Raw genomic sequence first — 22,796 nt, 5'->3', positions numbered from 1 at the left:
AAATACTTCAAAGATGGGATCCATAAAAACTATATAGAAAGAAGAACTAAAAAAATTGTGTAAAGAAATGGAAATGAAGATGTTGGTAAAACTGTATAAAGAAATTGTGTTATTTATAGTTGAAGTTTTGAGAAAACCAAATGTATATTTTCATGATATACTAAAGAATATACAAGGAATATTTTTTCACAATTATTAAAAATGGATATTCACAAAATATATCTTAAGAATATTCTTTTACAATTATCGAGAATAGATATTCTCATAATATACTTTGAGAATATTTTCATTATATAATATCTTCTTTTTATTTTTTGAATTAATTTACATTTTAGTTTAGCTTATAAATTTGGATTAATTTAAAACAGAACATAATTATATGACATTGTATATAGGAAGATATTGCAAATATCAAAAGATATGAGGATATCATTGATAGTTAGAGAAAATATTTGATTGAATAAAAAATATTAAAAAGTATAATATTTAGATGATATTAAGAAAAAATAGATAAGTTGATGTATGATATATTGTAAAAGTCAGTATATAAAATAGAAAAAATAAGTTTTTTTGATATATTTTAAAGGATAGGGATGAAAAATCCATTGTGAGTACTCTTAGATAAATTTATAAATTTATAAATCCCTTTATAAGTGTAAAACTTCTCTTAAGTAGTTTAGTTCTCAAATTTTAAATTGAGAAGTTTGATACAATTATACTATATTGACAACTTTTATTTCTCTTCACAAATTTTTGAAAGGTACAAAAGTTGTGAGGGGTCCCTTTCATTTATAATTTGAGTAGTCCACGTACCATTCATCTCTGTTGGAATAAACGCCCAAAACAAGCCATCACAAAAGGTTAATAGTCCGAAGAGCCGCCTCAAGACTTTCTTGGTTATGACATCACAACTTAGGCAAAAGTTATTTTTCCAAACTATCCCTCAACTTCACCAAATTTTGCATTCTCCCTTTTGTGATGATGGGTATAAGCTTATGGTGTTGTAATATATAGATATAATCATTTCCATGAGTTATGTTTTGCATGCATTTTCACAAATGGAATCATAAAAAATTTCCAAGCTACCATCCTTGTTCTAATTACAGCAGACCTCAGAGAATGAATATTTACAAAACTGACAAGGGGAGAGCTTTAAAAATTTCAAATTTCCTAGCCAAGGATTCATATTTAAATAGACTAAAATATAGGGGTGTAAAGAAAAATAGAGCAAAGTATAGGAATATTAACCAAATCCCAAAAGAAAAATCCTTCATAAATAAGCTAGCTCAGGCTTAGCTGCAGGCTGCAGAAGTTGAAAAATCAACAGAAGATGGCAGAAGTGAAGCTCTTTAGAACATGGTCAAGTCCATTTCCTTTAAGGATAGTGTGGGCATTAGAAGTGAAGGGCATTGAATATGAGATGATATATGAAGATCTATCCAACAAGAGCTCCATGCTTCTCCAATATAATCCTGTCTACAAGAAGGTTCCGGTGCTGCTGCATAAGGGAAAACCCATCTCAGAGTCCCTTGTAATTCTTGAATACATCGAGGAGACATGGAAGTCCAAGACTCCCTCCTTGCTGCCTGAAGATCCTTACCAACGAGCCATGGCACGCTTTGGGGCAAAATTTGGAGAAGACAAGGTAAAAATACTCGCTCAATGTTTATCATCGACCTCAATGTTTGCTTCATGCATGCTTGTATAGTAATTTGTGTATCATTGTAGATTTTGCCATTGATATGGGAAGCCTTTATCAAGCAAGGGAAGGAACAAGAGGAAGCACTGGTTGCAGTCCATGGAAACATGAAATATTTAGAAGTAGAGCTAAGGGGAAAGAAATTCCTGGGTGGAGACGCAGTAGGATTTGCAGATCTAGCATTTGGTTGGCTTGCTAATCTGGTTAGTGTATTTGAGGAGGTAACAGGTGTGACATTCATAGATTGTGAAAAGTTTCCATTGTTATTAACATGGATGCAGAATTTCATGGATGCTCCAAAAATCAGAGATACCTGGCCTCCCCGTGATAAACTGATTACCAAATTCAGGGCTCTTCGTGAAACCCTAATTGCAAAGGAACCCAAGTAAAACTGTTTGCAAGGTCTCCTCCTCTTGAGTCTTGAGTCTTGACCTTCAATTCCAAAATGATTGTATGCATTATAATCAAACATGAGTTGCATAAGAGAGATTATGTGCCTATGTATTTGTAATTCCACTGTAGTGATTAGTTACTTTACAAGGGTTTGCATTTCTAAATGTTACTCATCATCTTTACACCACACACCAACATATGATTTATTATTTTTGCCCTTCTATTTAAACACACATGTTTACACATCAACGTATATATTTACATAGAAGGGCAATAATGACAAACCACATATTAGTGTGTGGTGTAGGGGTTGATAAGTAAAATTTTTTCCACGACAAACACGCTAGAACAATTGTTACAAATAAAAAGAATGAATGAAAATAAGTCAAAAAATGGAGCTAACAAAAAAAATTTTACACATGCTTAGTGTGAATATTATTTCTGGTGGTTGGGACATTAAAATCTAGATGAAATGTTGAAACTCATTAAAAAGAATTCATACATCATAAAGGGAAGAATTGTACTTTATAATCTCTCTTCTTCTTTTTCCTCTTCCTCTTCTTCAGTTATTTAACTAACTGTGAATCTTGAAAACTGAAGTGGGTAAACCTCCTACACATCATTTTTACTCCTGGATGAACAGATAAGTTCACTAGAAGGATTGATTGCTAGTCCAACTAATTTAACATCAGGATGACCCAGTAAGCAGCATAACAGGATCTGGTAACTGGTCTGTTTGGATATTCCTAGTCTCATAGTAGCTGGCCAATCTTGTGAAACGGCAGCTCTCTAGCCAACCAACTGCTGTAAAATTTGCAAACACAATGCAACATTCCCACAGACAAGTGGACCACAAACGAAAGTTACAATTATCGAGAATAGATATTCTCATAATATATTTTAAAAATATTTTTATTATATAATCTTTTTCTTTTTTTTTTGAATTAATTTATATTTTGGTTTAACTTATAAATTTGGATTAATTTAGAACAGAATATAATTATATGACATTGTATATAGAAAGATATTGCAAATATCAAAAGATATAAAGATATCATTGATAGTTAGAAAAAATATTTAATTAAATAAAAAAATATTAAATAGTATAATATTTAGATGATATTAAGAAAAAATAGATAAGTTGATGTATGATATATTGTAAAAGTCAATATGTAAAATAGAAAAAAAGGGTTTTGATGATAGATTTTAAAGGATAGGATAAAGAATCCATTGTGAGTACTCTTAGATAGTAAAACTATTTTTATTATAAAATAGATCTAATTGATCACATAAAATCACGTTAATTTATAAATTTATTTTTGCGAATCCCTTTATAACTGTAAAACTTCTCTTAAGTAGTTTAGTTCTCAAATTTTAATCTGAGAAGTTTGATACAATTATACTATATTGACAAATTTTATTTTTCTTCTCCAATTTTTGAACAGTACAAAAGTTGTGAGGGGCCCTTTAATTTATGATTTGAGTAGTCCACGTACCATTCATCTCTGTTGGAATAAACGCCCAAAAAAAGCCATCACAAAAGGTTAATAGTCCGAAGAGCCGCCTCAAGACTTCCTTGGTTATGACATCATCGCTTAGGCAAAAGTTGTTTTTCCAAACTATCCCTCAACTTCACCAAATTTTGCATTCTCCCTTTTGTGATGATGGGTATAAGCTTAGAATAATGTTACGTACAGTCTTTATTTAAAAATTATAATATAAGTCTAGATAATTTTATTTTTAAAATTTTTTAAAATCACAAAAATATCTATCCTAAAATGATTTTTTTCTCATTTAATAAAATGTCTGCACATACAACCTCTTAGTGAGGACTGCAAATAAAATTTCTCATAAGCTTACGGTGTTATAATATATAGATATAATCATTTCCATGAGGTATGTTTTGCATCCATTTTCACAATGGAATCATCAAAAATTTCCAAGCTACCATACCATCTCTGTTCTAATTACAGCAGACCTCAGAGAATGAATATTTACAAAATTAGCTAGGGGAGGGCTTTCAAAATTTCAAATCACCTAGCTAAGGATTCATATTTAAATAGACTAAAATATAGGGATGTATAGACAAATAGAGCAAAGTATAGGAAGATTAACCAAATCCCAAAAGAAAAATCCTATACAAATAAGCTAGCTAGCTCAGCTGCAGGCTGCAGGCTGCAGAAGTTGAAAAATCAACAAAAGATGGCAAAAGTGAAACTCTTCAGAACATGGTCAAGTCCATTTGCTTTAAGGATAGTGTGGGCATTAGAAGTGAAGGGCATTGAATATGAGATGATTTATGAAGATCTATCCAACAAGAGCTCCATACTTCTCCAATATAATCCTGTCTACAAGAAGGTTCCGGTGCTGCTGCATAAGGGAAAACCCATCTCAGAGTCCCTTGTAATTCTTGAATACATCGAGGAGACATGGAAGTCCAAGACTCCCTCCTTGCTGCCTAAAGATCCTTATCAACGAGCCATGGCGCGCTATTGGGCAAAATTTGGAGATGACAAGGTAAAACTACTCACTCAATGTTTATCATCAACCTCAATGTTTGCTTCATGCATACCTGTATAGTAATTTGTGTATCATTGTAGATTTTGCCATTGATATGGGAAGAAGCCTTTATCAAGCAAGGGAAGGACCAAGAGGAAGCACTGGTTGCAGTCCATGAAAACTTGAAATATTTAGAAGTAGAGCTAAGGGGAAAGAAATTCCTGGGTGGAGACGCAGTAGGATTTGCAGATCTAGCATTTGGTTGGCTTGCTAATCTGGTTAGTGTATTTGAGGAGGTAACATGTGTGACATTGATAGATCGTGAAAAGTTTCCATTGTTATTAACATGGATGCAGAATTTCATGGATGCTCCAAAAATCAGAGATACCTGGCCTCCCTGTGATAAACTGATTACCAAATTCAGGGCTCTTCGTGAAACCCTAATTGCAAAGGAACCCAAGTAAAAATGTTTGCAAGGTCTCCTCCTCTTGAGTCTTGAGTCTTGACCTTCAATTCCAAAATGATTGTATGCATAATAATCAAAGATGAGTTGCATCAGAGAGATTATGTGCCTATGTATTTGCAATTCCACTGTAGTGATTAGTTACTTTACAAGGGTTTGCATTTCTTTTAAACAAACAACACAATAGGATACAAAAGGAGGATGGGGAGACCACAACAAACATGCCAGAACAATTGTTTCATCTCAGAAAGTGTTTCATCTTATCTCATTATTATAATTTTTTTAAATTTTTACACAAAATATAATAAACAATTTAACTTTTTCAAATCTTAAAACAATAATTATATTAAAAAATAATATTCTAACAATATTTTTCTCAACTTTCATCTTTCATCTAAACCCATCTCATCTCATCTCTAAATCCGAACCAACCCAAGTCAAAAAATGGAGCTAACAAAAAAAATTGAACAAATCTTACATGCTTAGTGTGAGTATTATTTCTGGTGATTGGGACATTAAAATCTATATGAAATGTTGTAACTCATTAAAAAGCATTCATATATCATAAAGGGAAGAATTGTACTTTATAATCTATCTTCTTCTTTTTCCTCAGTTATTTAACTCACTTTGAATCTTGAAAACTAATGTGGGTAAACCACCTACACATCATTTGCAAACCCAGCTCTCTAGTCTCATTGTATAATCTATTTTTTTATTTTTTAAATTAATTTATATTTTGATTTCAACTTATAAATTTAGATTAATTTAAAACAGAACATAATTATATGACATTGTATATAGGAAGATATTGCAAATATCAAAATATATAAAGATATCATTGATAGTTAGAAAAAATATTTAATTGAATAAAAAATATTAAAACGTATAATATTTAGATGATATTAAAAAAATAGATAAGTTAATGTATGATATATTGTAAAAATCAATATATAAAATAGAAAAAATAAATTTTGGTGATAGATTTTAAAGGATAGGATAAAAAATCTATTGTGAGTACTCTTAGATAGTAAAACTATTTTTATTATAAAATAGATCTAATTAATCACATAAAATCACGTTAATTTATAAATTTATTTTTGTAAATTCCTTTATAAGTGTAAAACTTCTCTTAAGTAATTTAGTTCTCAAATTTTAATCTGAGAAGTTTGATACAATTATACTATATTGACAACTTTTATTTTTCTTCTCAAATTTTTGAACGGTACAAAAGTTGTGAGGGACCCTTTAATTTATGATTTGAGTAAACCACGTACCATTCATCTCTGTTGGAATAAACGCCCAAAAAAAGCCATCACAAAAGATTAATAGTCCGAAGAGCCGCCTCAAGACTTCCTTGGTTATGACATCATCACTTAGGCAAAAGTTGTTTTTCCAAACTATCCCTCAACTTCACCAAATTTTGCATTCTCCCTTTTGTGATGATGGGTATAAGCTTAGAACAATGTTACGTATAGTCTTTATTTAAAAATTATAATATAAGTTTAGATAATTTTATCTTTAAAATTTTTTAAAATTATAAAAATATTCCTCTTAAAATGATTTTTTTCTCATTTAATAAAAGGTCTGCACATACAACTTCTTAGTAAAGACTGCAAATAAAATTTCTCATAAGCTTACCGTGTTATAATATATAGATATAATAATTTCCATGAGGTATGTTTTGCATGCATTTTCACAAATGGAATCATAAAAAATTTCCATGCTACCATCCTTGTTCTAATTACAGCAGACCTCAGAGAATGAATATTTACAAAACTGACTAGGGGAGGGCTTTCAAAATTTCAAATTGCCTACCTAAGGATTCATATTTAAATAGACTAAAACATAGGGGTATATAGACAAATAGAGCAAAGTATAGGAATATTAACCAAATCCCAAAAGAAAAATCCTTCATAAATAAGCTAGCTTAGGCTCAGCTGCAGAAGTTGCAAAATCAACAAAAGATGGCAGAAGTGAAGCTCTTTAGAACATGGTCAAGTCCATTTGCTTTAAGGATAGTGTGGGCATTAGAAGTGAAGGGCATTGAATATGAGATGATATATGAAGATCTATCCAACAAGAGCTCCATGCTTCTCCAATATAATCCTGTCTACAAGAAGGTTCCGGTGCTGCTGCATAAGGGAAAACCCATCTCAGAGTCCCTTGTAATTCTTGAATACATCGAGGAGACATGGAAGTCCAAGACTCCCTCCTTGCTGCCTGAAGATCCTTATCAACGAGCCATGGCACGCTTTTGGGCAAAATTTGGAGATGACAAGGTAAAAATACTCGCTCAATGTTTATCATCGACCTCAATGTTTGCTTCATGCATGCTTGTATAGTAATTTGTGTATCATTGTAGATTTTGCCATTGATATGGGAAGCCTTTATCAAGCAAGGGAAGGACCAAGAGGAAGCACTGGTTGCAGTCCAAGAAAACTTGAAATATTTAGAAGTAGAGCTAAGGGGAAAGAAATTCCTGGGTGGAGACGCAGTAGGATTTGCAGATCTAGCATTTGGTTGTCTTGCTAATCTGGTTAGTGTATTTGAGGAGGTAACAGGTGTGACATTGATAGATCGTGAAAAGTTTCCATTGTTATTAACATGGATGCTCCAAAAATCAGAGATACCTGGCCTCCCCGTGACAAACTGATTACCAAATTCAGGGCTCTTCGTGAAACCCAAATTGCAAAGGAACCCAAGTAAAATTGTTTGCAAGGTCTCCTCCTCTTGAGTCTTGAGTCTTGACCTTCAATTCCAAAATGATTGTATGCATAATAATCAAAGATGAGTTGCATCAGTGAGATTATGTGCCTATGTATTTGCAATTCCACTGTAGTGATTAGTTACTTTACAAGGGTTTGCATTTCTAAATGCTACTCCTCATCTTCACACCACACACCAACATATGATTTATCATTTTTGCCCTTCTATTTAAACACACATGTTTACACATCAACGTATATATTTACATAGAAGGGCAACAATGACAAACCACATGTTAGTTTGTGGTGTAGAGAATGATAAGTAGAATTTTTCCCACGACAAACACGCTAGAACAATTGTTACAAATAAAAAAAATGAATGAAAATAAGTCAAAAAATGGAGCTAACAAAAAAAATTGAACACATGCTTAGTGTGAATATTATTTCTGGTGATTGGGACATTAAAATCTAGATGAAATGTTGAAACTCATTAAAAAGCATTCATATATCATAAAGGGAAGAATTGTACTTTATAATCTCTCTTCTTCCTCTTCCTCAATTATTTAACTTACTGTGAATCTTGAAAACTGATGTGGGTAAACCTCCTACACATCATTGTTACTCCTGGATGAACAGATAAGTTCACTAGAAGGATTGATTGTTAGTCCTACTAATTTGACATCAGGATGACCCAGTAATCAGCATAACAGGATCTGGTAACTGGTCTGTTTGGATATTCCTAGTCTCATAGTTGCTGGCCAATCTTGTGAAACAGCAGCTCTCTACCCAACCAACTGCTGTAAAATTGGCAAACCCAATGCAACATTCCCACAGACAAGGGGATCACAAACGAAAGTTATAATTATCGAGAATAGATATTCTCATAATATAATTTAAAAATATTTTTATTATATAATTTATTCTTTTTATTTTTTAAATTAATTTATATTTTGATTTAGTTTATAAATTTAAATTAATTTAAAACAGAACATAATTATATGATATTATATATAGAAAGATATTACAAATATCAAAAGATATAAAGATATCATTGATAGTTAGAAAAAATATTTAATTGAATAAAAAATATTAAAAAGTATAATATTTAGATAATATTAAGAAAAAATAGATAAGTTGATGTATGATATATTGTAAAAGTCAATATGTAAAATAGAAAAAATGAGTTTTGGTAATAGATTTTAAAAGATAAGATAAAGAATCCATTATGAGTACTCTTAAATAGTAAAATTATTTTTATTATAAAATAGATTTAATTGATCACATAAAATCACGTTAATTTATAAATTTATTTTTATAAATTCCTTTATAACTGTAAAACTTCTCTTTTAAGTAGTTTAGTTCTCAAATTTTAATTTGAGAAGTTTGATACAATTATACTATATTGACAACTTTTATTTTTCTTCTCAAATTTTTGAACAGTACAAAAGTTGTGAGAGGCCCTTTAATTTATGATTTGAGTAGTCCACGTACCATTCATATATGTTGGAATAAACGCCCAAAAAAGGCCCTCACAAAAGGTTGGACAAGACTTCCTTGGTTATGACATCATCGCTTAGGCAAAAGTTGTTTTTCCAAACTATCCCCCAACTACACCAAATTTTGCATTTTCCCATTTGTGATGATGGATATAAGCTTAGAGCAATGTAACGTATAATCTTTATTTAAAAATTATAATATAAGTTTAGATAATTTTATTTTTAAAATTTTTTAAAATTACAAAAATATACATCCTAAAATGATTTTTTTCTCATTTAATAAAAGGTTTGCACATACAACTCCTTAGTGAGGACTACAAATAAAATTTCTCATAAACTTACGGTGTTATAATATATAGATATAATCATTTCCATGAGGTATGTTTTGCATGCATTTTCACAATGGAATCATAAAAAATTTCCAAGCTACCATACCATCCATGTTCTAATTACAACAGACCTCAAAGAATGAATATTTACAAAACTGGCTAGGGGAGGGCTTTCAAAATTTCAAATTGCCTACCTAAGGATTCATATTTAAATAGACTAAAATATAGGGATGTATAGACAAATAGAGCAAATTATAGGAATATTAACCAAATCCCAAAAGAAAAGTCCTATATAAATAAGCTAGCTAGCTCAGCTGCAGAAGTTGAAAAATCAACAAAAGATGGCAGAAGTGAAGCTCTTTAGAACATGGTCAAGTCCATTTGCTTTAAGGATAGTGTGGGCATTAGAAGTGAAGGGCATTGAATATGAGATGATATATGAAGATCTATCCAACAAGAGCTCCATGCTTCTCCAATATAATCCTGTCTACAAGAAGGTTCCGGTGCTGCTGCATAAGGGAAAACCCATCTCAGAGTCCCTTGTAATTCTTGAATACATCGAGGAGACATGGAAGTCCAAGACTCCCTCCTTGCTGCCTGAAGATCCTTATCAACGAGCCATGGCACGCTTTTGGGCAAAATTTGGAGATGACAAGGTAAAAATACTCGCTCAATGTTTATCATCGACCTCAATGTTTGCTTCATGCATGCTTGTATAGTAATTTGTGTATCATTGTAGATTTTGCCATTGATATGGGAAGCCTTTATCAAGCAAGGGAAGGACCAAGAGGAAGCACTGGTTGCAGTCCAAGAAAACTTGAAATATTTAGAAGTAGAGCTAAGGGGAAAGAAATTCCTGGGTGGAGACGCAGTAAGATTTGCAGATCTAGCATTTGGTTGTCTTGCTAATCTGGTTAGTGTATTTGAGGAGGTAACAGGTGTGACATTGATAGATCGTGAAAAGTTTCCATTGTTATTAACATGGATGCAGAATTTCATGGATGCTCCAAAAATCAGAGATACCTGGCCTCCCCGTGACAAACTGATTACCAAATTCAGGGCTCTTCGTGAAACCCTAATTGTAAAGGAACCCAAGTAAAACTGTTTGCAAGGTCTCCTCCTCTTGAGTCTTGAGTCTTGACCTTCAATTCCACAATGATTGTATGCATAATAATCAAAGATGAGTTGCATCAGAGAGATTATGTGCCTATGTATTTGCAATTCCATTGTAGTGATTAGTTACTCTACAAGGGTTTGTATTTCTAAATGCTACTCATCATCTTCACACCACACACTAACACATGATTTATCATTTTTGACCTTCTATTTAAACACACATGTTTACACATCAACGTGTGTATTTACATAAAAGGGCAAAAATGACAAACCACATGGTGGTGTAGGGAATGGTAAGTATAATTTTTCTCACAACAAACACACTAGAACAATTGTTACAAATAAAAAGAATGAATGAAAATAAGTCAAAAAATGGAGCTAACAAAAAAAATTGAACACATGCTTAGTGTGAATATTATTTCTGGTGATTGGGACATTAAAATCTAGATGAAATGTTGAAACTCATTAAAAAGCATTCATATATCATAAAGGGTAGAATTGTACTTTATAATCTCTCTTCTTCTTTTTCCTCTTCCTCTTCTTCAGTTATTTAACTAACTGTGAATCTTGAAAACTGAAGTGGGTAAACCTCCTACACATCATGTTTACTCCTGGATGAACAGATAAGTTCACTAGAAGGATTGATTGCTAGTCCTACTAATTTAACATCAGGATGACCCAGTAATCAGCATAACAGGATCTGGTAACTGGTCTGTTTGGATGTTCCCAGTCTGCTAGTTGCTGGCCAATCTTGCGAAACAGCAGCTCTCTAGCCAACCAACTGCTGTAAAATTTGCAAAGCCAATGCAACATTCCCACAGACAAGTGGACTTCATACGGAAATGTTCAAAGGGGTAAAATGGAAAAGAAAAGTTACTGACCTGGTCATTCACAGACAGCTTTTAGTTTTTATGACATATCCCGATTCCCAGTAGCAAATAACAGAATAAAGAAAAAATGGAAAATGTAAGAATATGAACATTCCACAAAATAACACCTTCTCTCCATTCCTTGTAACTGAATCGATGGGTGCAAGAGGTGCTGCGGATATTATCAACAAAATATGATACAGATCAAAAGGAATGCCTTTGGGAGTACTCTCAATGGATCAGTAGATCCCCTTCCCTTCCAAAGCTGGATGCATGTCCCCATTGAACAAATAAAGTTGATCAATTATTGGAACACCCTTTGCATTCCTCTTCAATTAACAACTACATAAATAAGGATGGACGATAAAATTTCGTCAGCTAATCTTTTTCCTCTTAAATGCAGGATGTGTGATTCCTTTGTAAGAATCCAATTTGTCAATCTTAGAAATACAATCTTTCATCCTCTTCAGAACAACAGGCGTGGCTGAGACATTGCTTGAAATTTTATCTTTAAGTAATCGTATTTTCTCAGCAGTCTCTTGATCCTCTTCTGCCTGTACTGCCTCCACACTAGATTTAACCGGCCCTTCTGCATCCATGAAACATGTACAGGCTCAGTCCCTCATTACTGCAGACGGAGTAACTTAACTACAAACAATGAAAGGGTCACTAAAGCCTTGGAAGCAAACACCATATGGTTAATGCTCAATCTTAGTTTGGAAAAATAGAAGTATGTTCAAGACTTTTAAGTAAGAAACAATTTAGAAGGCAAATAAAGCAAGCAAAGAAATGTTATTGGCAATTTTAGTTGCAAGTGATATATTTAACACTAAACAAGAAAAATTCTTCATTAAAAGTTCTCTCTTTTTTCTCAAAAAAATTACCACTTGATGCCACTCCCATTGTCATCTTTAAAAACCACCAAGAACACCAAAACTAGTGACTAGTACCCTCATGACAAAATAACACATTAATCCCCACATCTACACATCATTGGCATGACTCTTTGCATCTAACAACCCCCAGCACTTTGTCCTCTAAGACTATCAGCACTTCTGCTGTCGCGTTGCAACATATTGCTGTTATTTATAATACTAATCGATTGTCAACAAGCTAATGTTGTTGAACCTCATCTCTTAAGAATAGAGTGCCAAGTAAACAATACATCATACACAAATATTTGTTACGCTATTGTTATTCCCAATTTTTGAACTAATATTTTATACTTTTTTCAAATAAATTACAAAAGCACGCTTTTCTAGAGTATAAGCTCACACAAAAAGCACCTAACTTTTGAAAATATTTCTTTTGGTAAGCAAAACTCCTCAGCCTTTTATTGCTTTAAGAGCGTTTTTACCAACTAACCGGGCCTCTTTGTTACAAAGCACACCAATTGGCTGAGCTAAAAAAGTCAACCAACCTAATTCCCGTTGTCAGTTGAAATCCTACATTTGATATATTAAAACTTAAAAGTATCATTATGCAGAACCCCAAAATCTTAAACCGTCAACCAACCAAATACAACGCAATTATCAAGCTTGCTTGCACCAAATTTCTTATTGGCACAAACCAATCCCAAAGAATTGTATCATCCACGACATCATTTTCCTCAGTTTTCAAAATACATCATTCATATCCAGAAAAAGGGAACATTTTTCACGTTCTAAGTTCCATAATGAGCTTTGAATCACTATTTTCCAACATTATCTACAAGAAATATCTGAAATTACCCCAGTTTTGTTTAATTGTTTAGAATACATAATCAGACAACAAAAAGAACTAAAATCTTTGAAGGGGAAAAGGCATAGAACCGAGCTTTAAATCTTAAATTTGAATTATCAGTTAAGAAAATTTTCAACTGAAGGGTGCCTAATACACCACTCCATTGAGCAATATCATCTACCTTAATTTCTGGAATCCCCGACATGGAAAATTTCACAAAAGGTAAATCCCTTTGTTTGACCACTACCGCGGGCCACGTTACATCTAACCAGATCTAATTATAGGAAAGGAGAAAAAAATAGAAAAGGGCGCAAGGTACCTAAAATCGGACGTCCGGATGGACCGGGCTCCAACCCATGAGGGAAAATGGGTCTCTGAATAGTGAGTACCGAAACGAGAGTGGTCCTGAGCTGATCCGGGAGAGCAGCTCTGTAATCCAGAATCTTGTGCGCCATTTCCATCACATCGGACTCGAGCTTTTCCAGCTCCTCCTCTTCTTCGGAGCTCCGAGCGTCTTGGCGGGTTTTGTTCAACAACTCCATGACGTTTATATTTGGATTTGAGAGGGAGATTCAGGTGGGGGGTGTGAGGTTACGGAGGGTAACTGAATTTCTTGCAAGTTTGGGGCTTTTCAAAATTTGAAATTTGTTCAGCCGCTAATTCCAAGCGTGGGAAAGTAAGCTCACTTTATTTATTGCACGTATTACCCCCCAACATAAAAATGTTTCATCTCATCTTATTTTATCTTTAAATTTTTTTAAATCTTAAAATAATAATAATATTCTAATAATATTTTATTCAATTCATTTAAAACCATCTCATTTCATCTCATTATCTAAACTACACGTCTCCAAATAAACATTGTGTCTTGTCGGGAGATTATAAAATTAAATTTATAAATTCACGTGATTTAATATAAAATATTTAATTAATTTTTTTATAAATTTACAATATAACATTTCACGTCAAGTTACATTGATTTATAAATTAATTTTTGAAAAATTTCTGTGCAATGAAGTATTTCTCAATAAATAATGCTACTTGCAATCTCTTTGAGAAGATTTCTTCCATTAAATATGGCTCAATTTATTTACTAAGTTAATTATTCTTTAATAAAATAATGACGATATAACTCGTAAGTTAGGCTCAACTTCTAAAAATTCAAATATTTGTTTATTTTTTATTTTTTGTAATGTTATCTTTTAACTTTATAACAAAATAAGATATGAGAAATCATGTTCCTAATAGTATGAGTGTTGCTTAAATCCATATGAATATAATTATTGTAAAACACATAAAATATATTTATAACAATGCAAAGTTCATTTGACATGTTTTGTAAATAAAATTATAAGGTAGTATAAATAATTTATTTTATTAAAATTAAGTAATTGGTAAATAATTTCAAACTCATTCAAATAATAAATGAGTTATTGGTGATAATCTCAAATTTGGTTCATTCTATTTGAATAAAAGTTAAAAGAACAAGGACTCACCACCCAACACTCATTATTCATTATTCATTCGAATTTGACATGTTTATACTCTACCAAATGGAGCTTTTAAGGAATAATTCTAATGATATAGTGAACTAGGGGTGAGCACCGACTTAGTTGAAGTTGGAATTCCAACTCTAACTTTGTCGAAGTTCAAATCCAAACTCCAACTCTGACATGTTTAGTCGGAGTCAGATTTCCAACTCTAACTTTGTCGAAGTTCAAATCCGAACTTCAACTTCGACTTGTGTAGGCTGGATCCTACTTTGACCTTGATAAAGTCAGATTTGGGCTTTCTATAGGCTTTTTTTTAGTTTCATATTTAGTCCATTTAAAAAAAAAAACAATTTGTGGGATTTCAAATCTCAAATATTTCAAGAAAATTAAAAACTAAAACTAAGTCATTCACTGCTAATTTACTTATATACTAATATCTAACTTATTTTTATACTAAATTTATACTATAATGTCTAATTACATGTTATCATACTATAGTATTACATATTATTTTTAATGTTTAATTACATATTATTATACTATATTATTACATATTATTATATTATACTAGTGTCTAATTTATTTATAACTTATTTCTATACCAGACTTATTAGTTATTTCTATACTAGTGTCTAATTACATTTTATTATATTTTAGTAAATTAGTATATGTGTTATTAACTTATTATACTGGACTTATTTAAATATTAATGTCTAACTTATTTCTATACATGATTATGTATGGTAGTTATACTATGATATTTACACATATTATTAAATTTAACTATATAACCCACCAAAAAAAAAACTATATAAATATACTAGTATATATGATTAATATATAAATAAACACATTTTTATAACATACGTACAATATCAGAGTTGGAGGATAAAGTTGGAGTCGGTCTAGCGATACCTCCGACTCTAATTGAAAAGTTGAAAAAAAATCCGACTTCGACTTCATTTGTTGGAGTCAGATTTTTAGATTTTTGCTCAATCCTATATTCATTTGGATCTCATTTGGATAATGAGATGAGATAATCGATGAATAATAGTAAAATAGTTTGTGAATGATAGTGAAATAATTTGAGTTAAGATGTTTTATGAAATTTTGGGACCGGAGAGAAAAAAAAGTTGAATAAAAATATTATAAAGTTAAAATATTGTTAGAATATAATTTTTAATTTGGGATTTGAAAAAGTTGAATTATTTTTTATGTTTTATTTGAAAGTTTGGAAAAGTTGTAATAATTAAGTAGTGATTCAGATGAAAAAGTTAAAAATTTAAAATTTAAAAGTGTGTGTGTTTGCGGCGTTTGAATATTAAGATGAGATGAGATATGAGGCTCTTGCTATCCAAACCGGGCCTTAATATTAGTGGCATAATATATATGTATTCCAAGTCATTGTTTTTTTTAATGTTAAATTTTAAATTATTTGTGCATCTAATTCTCGTTTGTTATTATAATTATCCTCAACTCATTTCATATCATATCATCTAATCTAATCATTATAATTTTTTTAAATTCCTACACAAAATAAAACAAACAATTCAACTTTTTCAAATTTCAAAACAAAAATAATATTAAAAAAATATTTTTTTACAATATTTTTTTCAATTTTTAATTTTAATCTCAACTCAACTCAACTCAACTCATCTCATCTGTAAAAATAAACTAGATTAATTCATGATTAATAGTGTCACGCAAATCTTAGGCCGATGCCTAATTCATTTGTTTAAGTTGTAGACTTTTCTTTGACATTGATAAACTACAAGGAAGTTGTGACTTGTGAGTTTGTAGGCTTCATTAATAATGCATTCCATGGGATTGGCTAAAGCGCTAAAGATCTTAGACTTGGGGTATACTCCTCCCATGTCTAAAGTTTAAATCTCATTGGATGCAAACAATATTTAGTGACCATCGAATCGAGAGATTTTTTTCTTGAATTACACGAGATGCTATTGTGGGAAAGTCTTTACCGAGGGCTTGTGCACCCCAAGATTAGTTAGGATGTTGTTCTTGGACATCCGGTGCCAATAAAAAAGAAATTAATGATGTCATTCCCTTTATGCTAATTTAGGTGGGGCGGGGGGGAGGAATAAGGAGCATGTCGAAATTCCACCGTAGGATAAGCAGCTAAATGATGCCAATGGATCAGAATAACCACCACATGGGCAGAGTTCGGAGACAAAAATGCATTGGTGTTAGTCTATAACTATTAATATTACCCAAAACATTCAATATGGACAACATTTAACTATGGATGGTTCACATGAGTTTGATTTGAAGAATCTGAAATGCATGACATGTATCTCTCTCTCTCTCTCTCTCTCTCTCTCTCCAAATAAATGAAGAATCTGAAATGGTATAAAAAGATGGTAGCATACCCAATGTTAAGAAATATCCTTTTGACGTAAAATAAGGAGGTGCCATTACCGAATAGAAAATAAAGAAGATGCTTTGGAAATTATATGCTGCAATAGATAGAAACTCCGAACAGCTCGAATTAGTGGCTTATTCTATTGTAAACAAGACGACTCTGTTATATACACATACCAGATATAATAAACACCTACACTTTGATGCTAAAGCTTCCTCTCTAATGTGTGTGGTTTAGATGACAGAAGATGCAGCCAACCCAGCAGTCCGTCCAATCGGGGAAATATATAGGCACTTTGCCTGTGGCCTCAATTGTGGAGTAAAAGATTGAGTTTCCCACCATCTAAGAATTAGGGCAGCCATTGGGTGAGTGCTCCGTAGAGTGGCTCCTTAACTTTGCAGCCAGCTGAGCTTGAATTACATTGTCATTTGCAATTGCTTCCTCAATCTTCTTTTGAACTAGCTTGCAAAATTCATTGAGTGCGAGCATTGGAAATGGCTCCTCGATAAGAACACCAACCTACAGAAACCAATATATTCATCTTATAGAATATAGAAATTGCTCTTCATTTGCAAAATGTGACAGCTTATGTACACTCAAGGTGACACGGCATTAAAAATCTTCTGTCCATTTCATCAGTTGATTCTAAATGTGTGTGTATTTGAGAGAGAGAGCATGTTGCTAAACACCATCCTTCAGGCTTCCACCATTTCAAACTAACCGTTTTCTCATGCGGCATATCCACATTAGTAATGTCAGGGGATGACATTTCAGTGTCAATTTATTAAGTAATGAATTTCAATTTCCTCAATAATGAGATTGCCAAAAGAAACTTCTCTATCACATGACAATGAAATTCTCTTGCACATAAATATAATCGAGCGTTATATGTAGACGGTAGAGATACATACTTCTTCTATGCAGAACAAAGAAGCAGCGCTAATGAAAGTAGCAGGAACCACAATCCAATGGCAATCATCCCACAGTATAATAGGGAGAGTGAGATGCCAGAGGACAAGAAACCTTGATGTCAATCGAGTATAAGAGAGGGGTATGGGGATACCCATAAGTTGTTCACAAACACCAATTCCTTCATGCAAATAAGAGATCTTTGACTCCTGTATTCCATTCAGGGAAATGATGACATCAACAAAAAGAAAATTAAAGAAAGCATACAGATTGGTGATTTTGAGTCAATCGAAGCAAATTAGCATATTTGTGTCAATTTTAGTTTGCACATAAGTCAATTCTGCAAGTTTTCCAGAATCATATACTGCCATTGAACAAAACAATTTTACAGCTGCTTACCTATTAATTAACTTGATTTACATGACTGTTTAACCGAAGTAAAATACCCAAAAAAAAAAAACGGGAAAAGTACTCTGCTTTTAAGACTTTGTCAGTTAAAATGGAAGACTTTGATAGCTCTAATTAGCCCAAGAAGGGAATTACCAACATATTTCTCCTCGATTCCTCCAACTTTAGCAACCGGAGGCTTTGAGAGATGAACTGAATAATGCAACAGGGCCGATGCTTTGAATTGAGTACTATAGCTAGATCATCTACATCAAGCAAATTTTGGAGGTCTTGCTTAACATCTGACGCATAAATCACATGACACTGCATTTAATCTGTTCACGTCAGTAAGTTGGGTCACCTACCAAATTAGAATCTCTAAACAGCAAGAAGAAATGAATCTAAAATTAGAACGCAAATCATAAATTCAAAGAATTTGTTCACCTTTTGATAAATTAAGGAGAACATGAAACAAGAAGATGAAATTAAACATAAAATTAGAACCAACCTTGAGCGCAACCGGAAATGCCATAATATACTGCAAAAGCGCCTTCTTGAGCGGTGCATCATTCCCCAAAGTGTCAACCCCAGCAATCACCTGTGTTGCTAAATCGTTGGTCGCTGAAGTCACTCTGATCCACGCCTTTCTCCCCTCCTCAAACCTCGAGTACGACGCCTCAGTCCGGAACACCAACAAGAGAGCCAACGCCGGCGCCGTCAACTGATAAGGCAACGTCGAGGACTTTAAGACGGGGAAGAAATCCGGCAACCAGTGCACCAACACTGCGGAATTATACCCGGCGATCACCACTGCGAAAGAAGTGAAGAAGATCACGGGCGGTACGAGGGACAGAATCACCCGCGAAGACAGGCTGGACAAGACGTGACGCAAATGGCGCAGCGAGCTCCGGTGCTGAACCCATTTCTCGTGGTTGTAGAGGGTCCGGTTCTGCCGCATTCCTCGCTCTTTAACGCTGTCGGCCCAATCGGGTATGACACGGAGGATTGAGAGTAGGGTATGGGAGTGATCGGAGGAGGGAGGTGGGTTTGGACTTTGGGATTGTGGCGAGGAGGAGGAGGAGGAGGAGTGGAGTTTGAAGGAGAGGGTGGTTCTGGGTTTGGAAATAGAAATGGAAATGGAGGGAAGGGATACTGGGTAAAGTTTGAATGAAGATTTGGGAGTAAAGAAAGAAGAAAAAGAGAGACTGGAGGTGGGTTTGATGGGGTCTGGAGGTAGCATCATTAGTTTGCGTTAGGGTTTGGAGGTAGAAGAAGGAGTGAGAGGGCATGTTAATATTAGGGTTTTAGTTTCTCAGTTCAGAGTGAGAGAGGACTTCAGAGGGAATGGTTGATGGCATGTCACATGATGCCGTGATGGGTTAGTTGGAAACGGTTGAGCTTTTCACACATCTTCTACTTTTATTATTAAGGAAAAACCTACTTGCTTAAGTTGGTGCATTAATTCGTGTATCAATATTAATATATAATGTATATATTTAACAAAACGATATAAATTAAAGATAAAAATAATTTTCATGATATAGGAGATTTTTTTCTTTTCTTAAAATATTTTTTTTAAATAAAAAAAATTATTGATACATGATATGGTGCATAAACTTACTTGTATCTAACAAAATTCTATTATTATTATTATTATTATTGTTATTATTATTTATTATTTTTTGTTGGATAAAAATGTGGATGTGGTGTACCACTGTAAAGGCCCATGACCCGAATGATACAAAGGGCTGAGGCCTCATTTGATAGCAAAGAAATTTCATACTCATTTTATCTTAATATTTAAATATTATAAATATAAATAATTTTTAATTTTTTTATTTAATTATTACAATTTTTTTTAATTTTAAAAATATATATAATATAAAAATATATATTATAATAATATTTTAATTTTATAATATTTTTATTCAACTTTTTATCTCTCCTTTTTCAAAATCTTATAAAATATATTAACTCAAATAATTTCATTACATTTTACAAATCATTTTATTATTATTTACAGATCATTTTATCTCATCTTACTATCAAGTTAAAAAAAAACCTTGTTAAAGGACCTACATCCCAATGACAAAAGTCACTAGTTTAGAGGTCAAGTGTATTTAAATCTAAAATTTTAAAGGCCCTATATCCTAAAAGGGTTTTACTTATTATTAGTTACTATTCACCTCCACACCTTATACCTAATAGTTTTTTTTTCTTTTTTTTTAATAGGGTGTGGAGTATGGGATAGTGAATAGTGACTGATGAAAAAAATTATTCATTCCAAAATGAGTTTATAAAGGGATTATTTGCTATTTAAAGTAAACTCATATGATTGAATAAATAAATTTCCAATAGGTAAAATATTGTTCTTATTAATAAAAAAGAATCAAACACGTGCTTGCACCTGTAACACTAATAGTCAAATTTTATGAGTAGTGTTATATGTGCTACAATTTTACTTATAATTTTACGTACAAAACTCATTTGTTCAATTGTTTTTAATTCAAGTTTTGAATTTCAAATTTCATAATTTTAAATTTTTAACAAATCGATAGCTGGCATGTAGAAAAATAAATTTTTTTGTAAGTTTTTCTTAAATACAGTTAACATTTTTCTAATTTTATTTAAGAATCATCATGTGTCCATATTCATCAAGTATAGTAATGCTAGATACTGTTATGGGTTGTGCAAGTGTTGTGCATTCTTTTTAAAAAAGAATGGTGTTTATTATTAAAAAATTAATAATGTTAGGTACAAACTCTAAATAAACAAGTCTTGCGTATACACTTTATAAAAAATTTGATTCTACTAAAAAAGAATAGTTTTTTTTTTTTATACTTTTTGAGGTAGGATCTACTTTTTTTTTTAATCAAGAGATTGTACAATATTTGTCTATTTAAAATTTATATAAATTATTTCTCTTAAAAAATTAATTTTTAAATAAATTTTATATTTATTCACTTTAAAAATAAATGTTCGAGAGGTGCACATTCTATAATATTGAATTAACGTTTCATTATAGCCATTATCTCACTAGAGTCTCTATGCACACTATAGTGCTTCCTATTCTACTCAAATAACCCAGTTAGTTTCTCCCCTCTGTTACAACATCAAACAAGGACTTGTAAAGACTTGCAGTAGACATCAACAATGGACCTGGACTCTCTCATAACCCAAACTGAAGCTTTGTCATGGCACAATCTCAATCTTCAACCTACACCAAAGTCAGCAAAAGCTATATCAGACCAAGTCTTGGTAGGAAGATTGGTAGCAAATAGACCCTTAAACAAGTTTGCCATTCATTCTAGTATCAAAGCTACTTGGAATTTTGTTCAGAATTTTCTTATTGAAGACATGGACACAAACAAGTTCATTTTCCCTTTTCGATTCCCTCAAGATAAGCTTAGAGTTCTAAACCAAGCCACCTGAAACTTTAAAGGGCATCTATTAATACTTAAACCTTGGTCACCTAGTGCTACACTCCAAGAAATATGCCTAAATCACTCAATGTTCAATGTGCAAGTGCACGGGTTACCTCTTGATCATATGAATCTTGATAATGCAATCAACATTGGAAAAGTTTTAGGTAAATTGATCAAAGTGGAAGAAGACCCTATCTATGGGATGGCTTACAGAAAGTACATCAGGATCAAAGTAGAAATAGATGTCACAAAACCTCTACATCAAGGCTTCACGATACGAAGGCTTGAGAATCATGAAATATGGGTCTCTATCAAATATGAAAGGTTGTCTGATTTTTGCTACGAATGTGGAAGATTTGGTCACTCTCAAATTTTCTTTAGCTACCAACAATCTACTCCTACGAAACTTAACTTTGGTCCATGGCCTAGAGCAAAGTATAACAATAACCAAGTTAATACTCAGGCATTTCAACAAACGAATGGGGGGGCAACATGTAGATGCTGGTCATTTGGGAAACTCGGTAGCAACTACTATCCCTTACAACAGTTTTAACAAAAGGAAGGAAACAAATCCCGCAAGCAAGCAAAATGAATAAAATCAAATTACTTTGATGTGCCAGCACACACTCAATAGAGGTGGTTTTAATCCTTTCTTAGCAGGAAAGCCAGAACTGCTACAATTTTTTCCGCCATTTTCGAACCCAAAGCAACAAGATGAAAGCTCCGTGCAAGCGACACCCTCTAGCTCAAAAACATTGTTCAGCTACAGTGAACCAAGCTCATTTAATTCCCCACCTACAAGAGTCAATATTTTCACTGTTGAGCCAACAACCGCATCTAACCATTTAAGCTCAATCAGCAGCCAAATCTCCCTTCTAGCATCTAGTCCTAATTTGAAGGCTACAGAAGGA

At 32.6% G+C, this 22,796-nt stretch overlaps 6 protein-coding genes across 6 annotated transcripts; 4 read left to right on the top strand and 2 right to left on the bottom strand.

The window, feature by feature from the left end:
* The first annotated feature begins 1,289 nt into the window (after positions 1-1,289).
* On the top strand, positions 1,290-2,279 carry LOC109021061 (probable glutathione S-transferase). Its single transcript, XM_019003598.2, has 2 exons — positions 1,290-1,645; positions 1,729-2,279. The coding sequence occupies exons 1-2, from the start codon at positions 1,331-1,333 to the stop codon at positions 2,086-2,088; spliced, it is 675 nt and encodes a 224-aa protein (XP_018859143.2). The 5' UTR covers positions 1,290-1,330; the 3' UTR covers positions 2,089-2,279.
* A 1,984-nt stretch (positions 2,280-4,263) lies between these two features.
* On the top strand, positions 4,264-5,220 carry LOC109021062 (probable glutathione S-transferase). The gene is made up of 2 exons (XM_019003599.2): positions 4,264-4,609; positions 4,693-5,220. Exons 1-2 carry the CDS (start codon positions 4,295-4,297, stop codon positions 5,053-5,055), a joined length of 678 nt encoding a protein of 225 aa, XP_018859144.2. The 5' UTR covers positions 4,264-4,294; the 3' UTR covers positions 5,056-5,220.
* A 1,790-nt stretch (positions 5,221-7,010) lies between these two features.
* On the top strand, positions 7,011-7,951 carry LOC109021424 (probable glutathione S-transferase). The gene is made up of 2 exons (XM_019004044.2): positions 7,011-7,333; positions 7,417-7,951. The coding sequence occupies exons 1-2, from the start codon at positions 7,019-7,021 to the stop codon at positions 7,705-7,707; spliced, it is 606 nt and encodes a 201-aa protein (XP_018859589.2). The 5' UTR covers positions 7,011-7,018; the 3' UTR covers positions 7,708-7,951.
* Positions 7,952-9,903: 1,952 nt separating this feature from the next.
* LOC109021425 (probable glutathione S-transferase) lies at positions 9,904-10,789 on the top strand. Its single transcript, XM_035683881.1, has 2 exons — positions 9,904-10,240; positions 10,324-10,789. Exons 1-2 carry the CDS (start codon positions 9,926-9,928, stop codon positions 10,681-10,683), a joined length of 675 nt encoding a protein of 224 aa, XP_035539774.1. The 5' UTR covers positions 9,904-9,925; the 3' UTR covers positions 10,684-10,789.
* A 429-nt stretch (positions 10,790-11,218) lies between these two features.
* Positions 11,219-13,933, bottom strand: LOC109021063. Its single transcript, XM_019003600.2, has 2 exons — positions 13,611-13,933; positions 11,219-12,158 (listed from the first exon to the last, which is right to left on the bottom strand). Exons 1-2 carry the CDS (start codon positions 13,831-13,833, stop codon positions 11,944-11,946), a joined length of 438 nt encoding a protein of 145 aa, XP_018859145.1. The 5' UTR covers positions 13,834-13,933; the 3' UTR covers positions 11,219-11,943.
* Positions 13,934-17,224: 3,291 nt separating this feature from the next.
* LOC109021068 (UPF0187 protein At3g61320, chloroplastic-like) lies at positions 17,225-19,855 on the bottom strand. The gene is made up of 4 exons (XM_019003610.2): positions 18,969-19,855; positions 18,617-18,784; positions 18,076-18,282; positions 17,225-17,683 (listed from the first exon to the last, which is right to left on the bottom strand). The coding sequence occupies exons 1-4, from the start codon at positions 19,701-19,703 to the stop codon at positions 17,507-17,509; spliced, it is 1,287 nt and encodes a 428-aa protein (XP_018859155.1). The 5' UTR covers positions 19,704-19,855; the 3' UTR covers positions 17,225-17,506.
* Positions 19,856-22,796: the final 2,941 nt, after the last annotated feature.

Source organism: Juglans regia, chromosome 12 (genome assembly GCF_001411555.2).
Source record: "Juglans regia cultivar Chandler chromosome 12, Walnut 2.0, whole genome shotgun sequence".
Taxonomy (NCBI): domain Eukaryota; kingdom Viridiplantae; phylum Streptophyta; class Magnoliopsida; order Fagales; family Juglandaceae; genus Juglans; species Juglans regia.
Note: the sequence above shows the minus strand (reverse complement) of the source record. Positions and strands in the feature narration are given on the sequence as shown.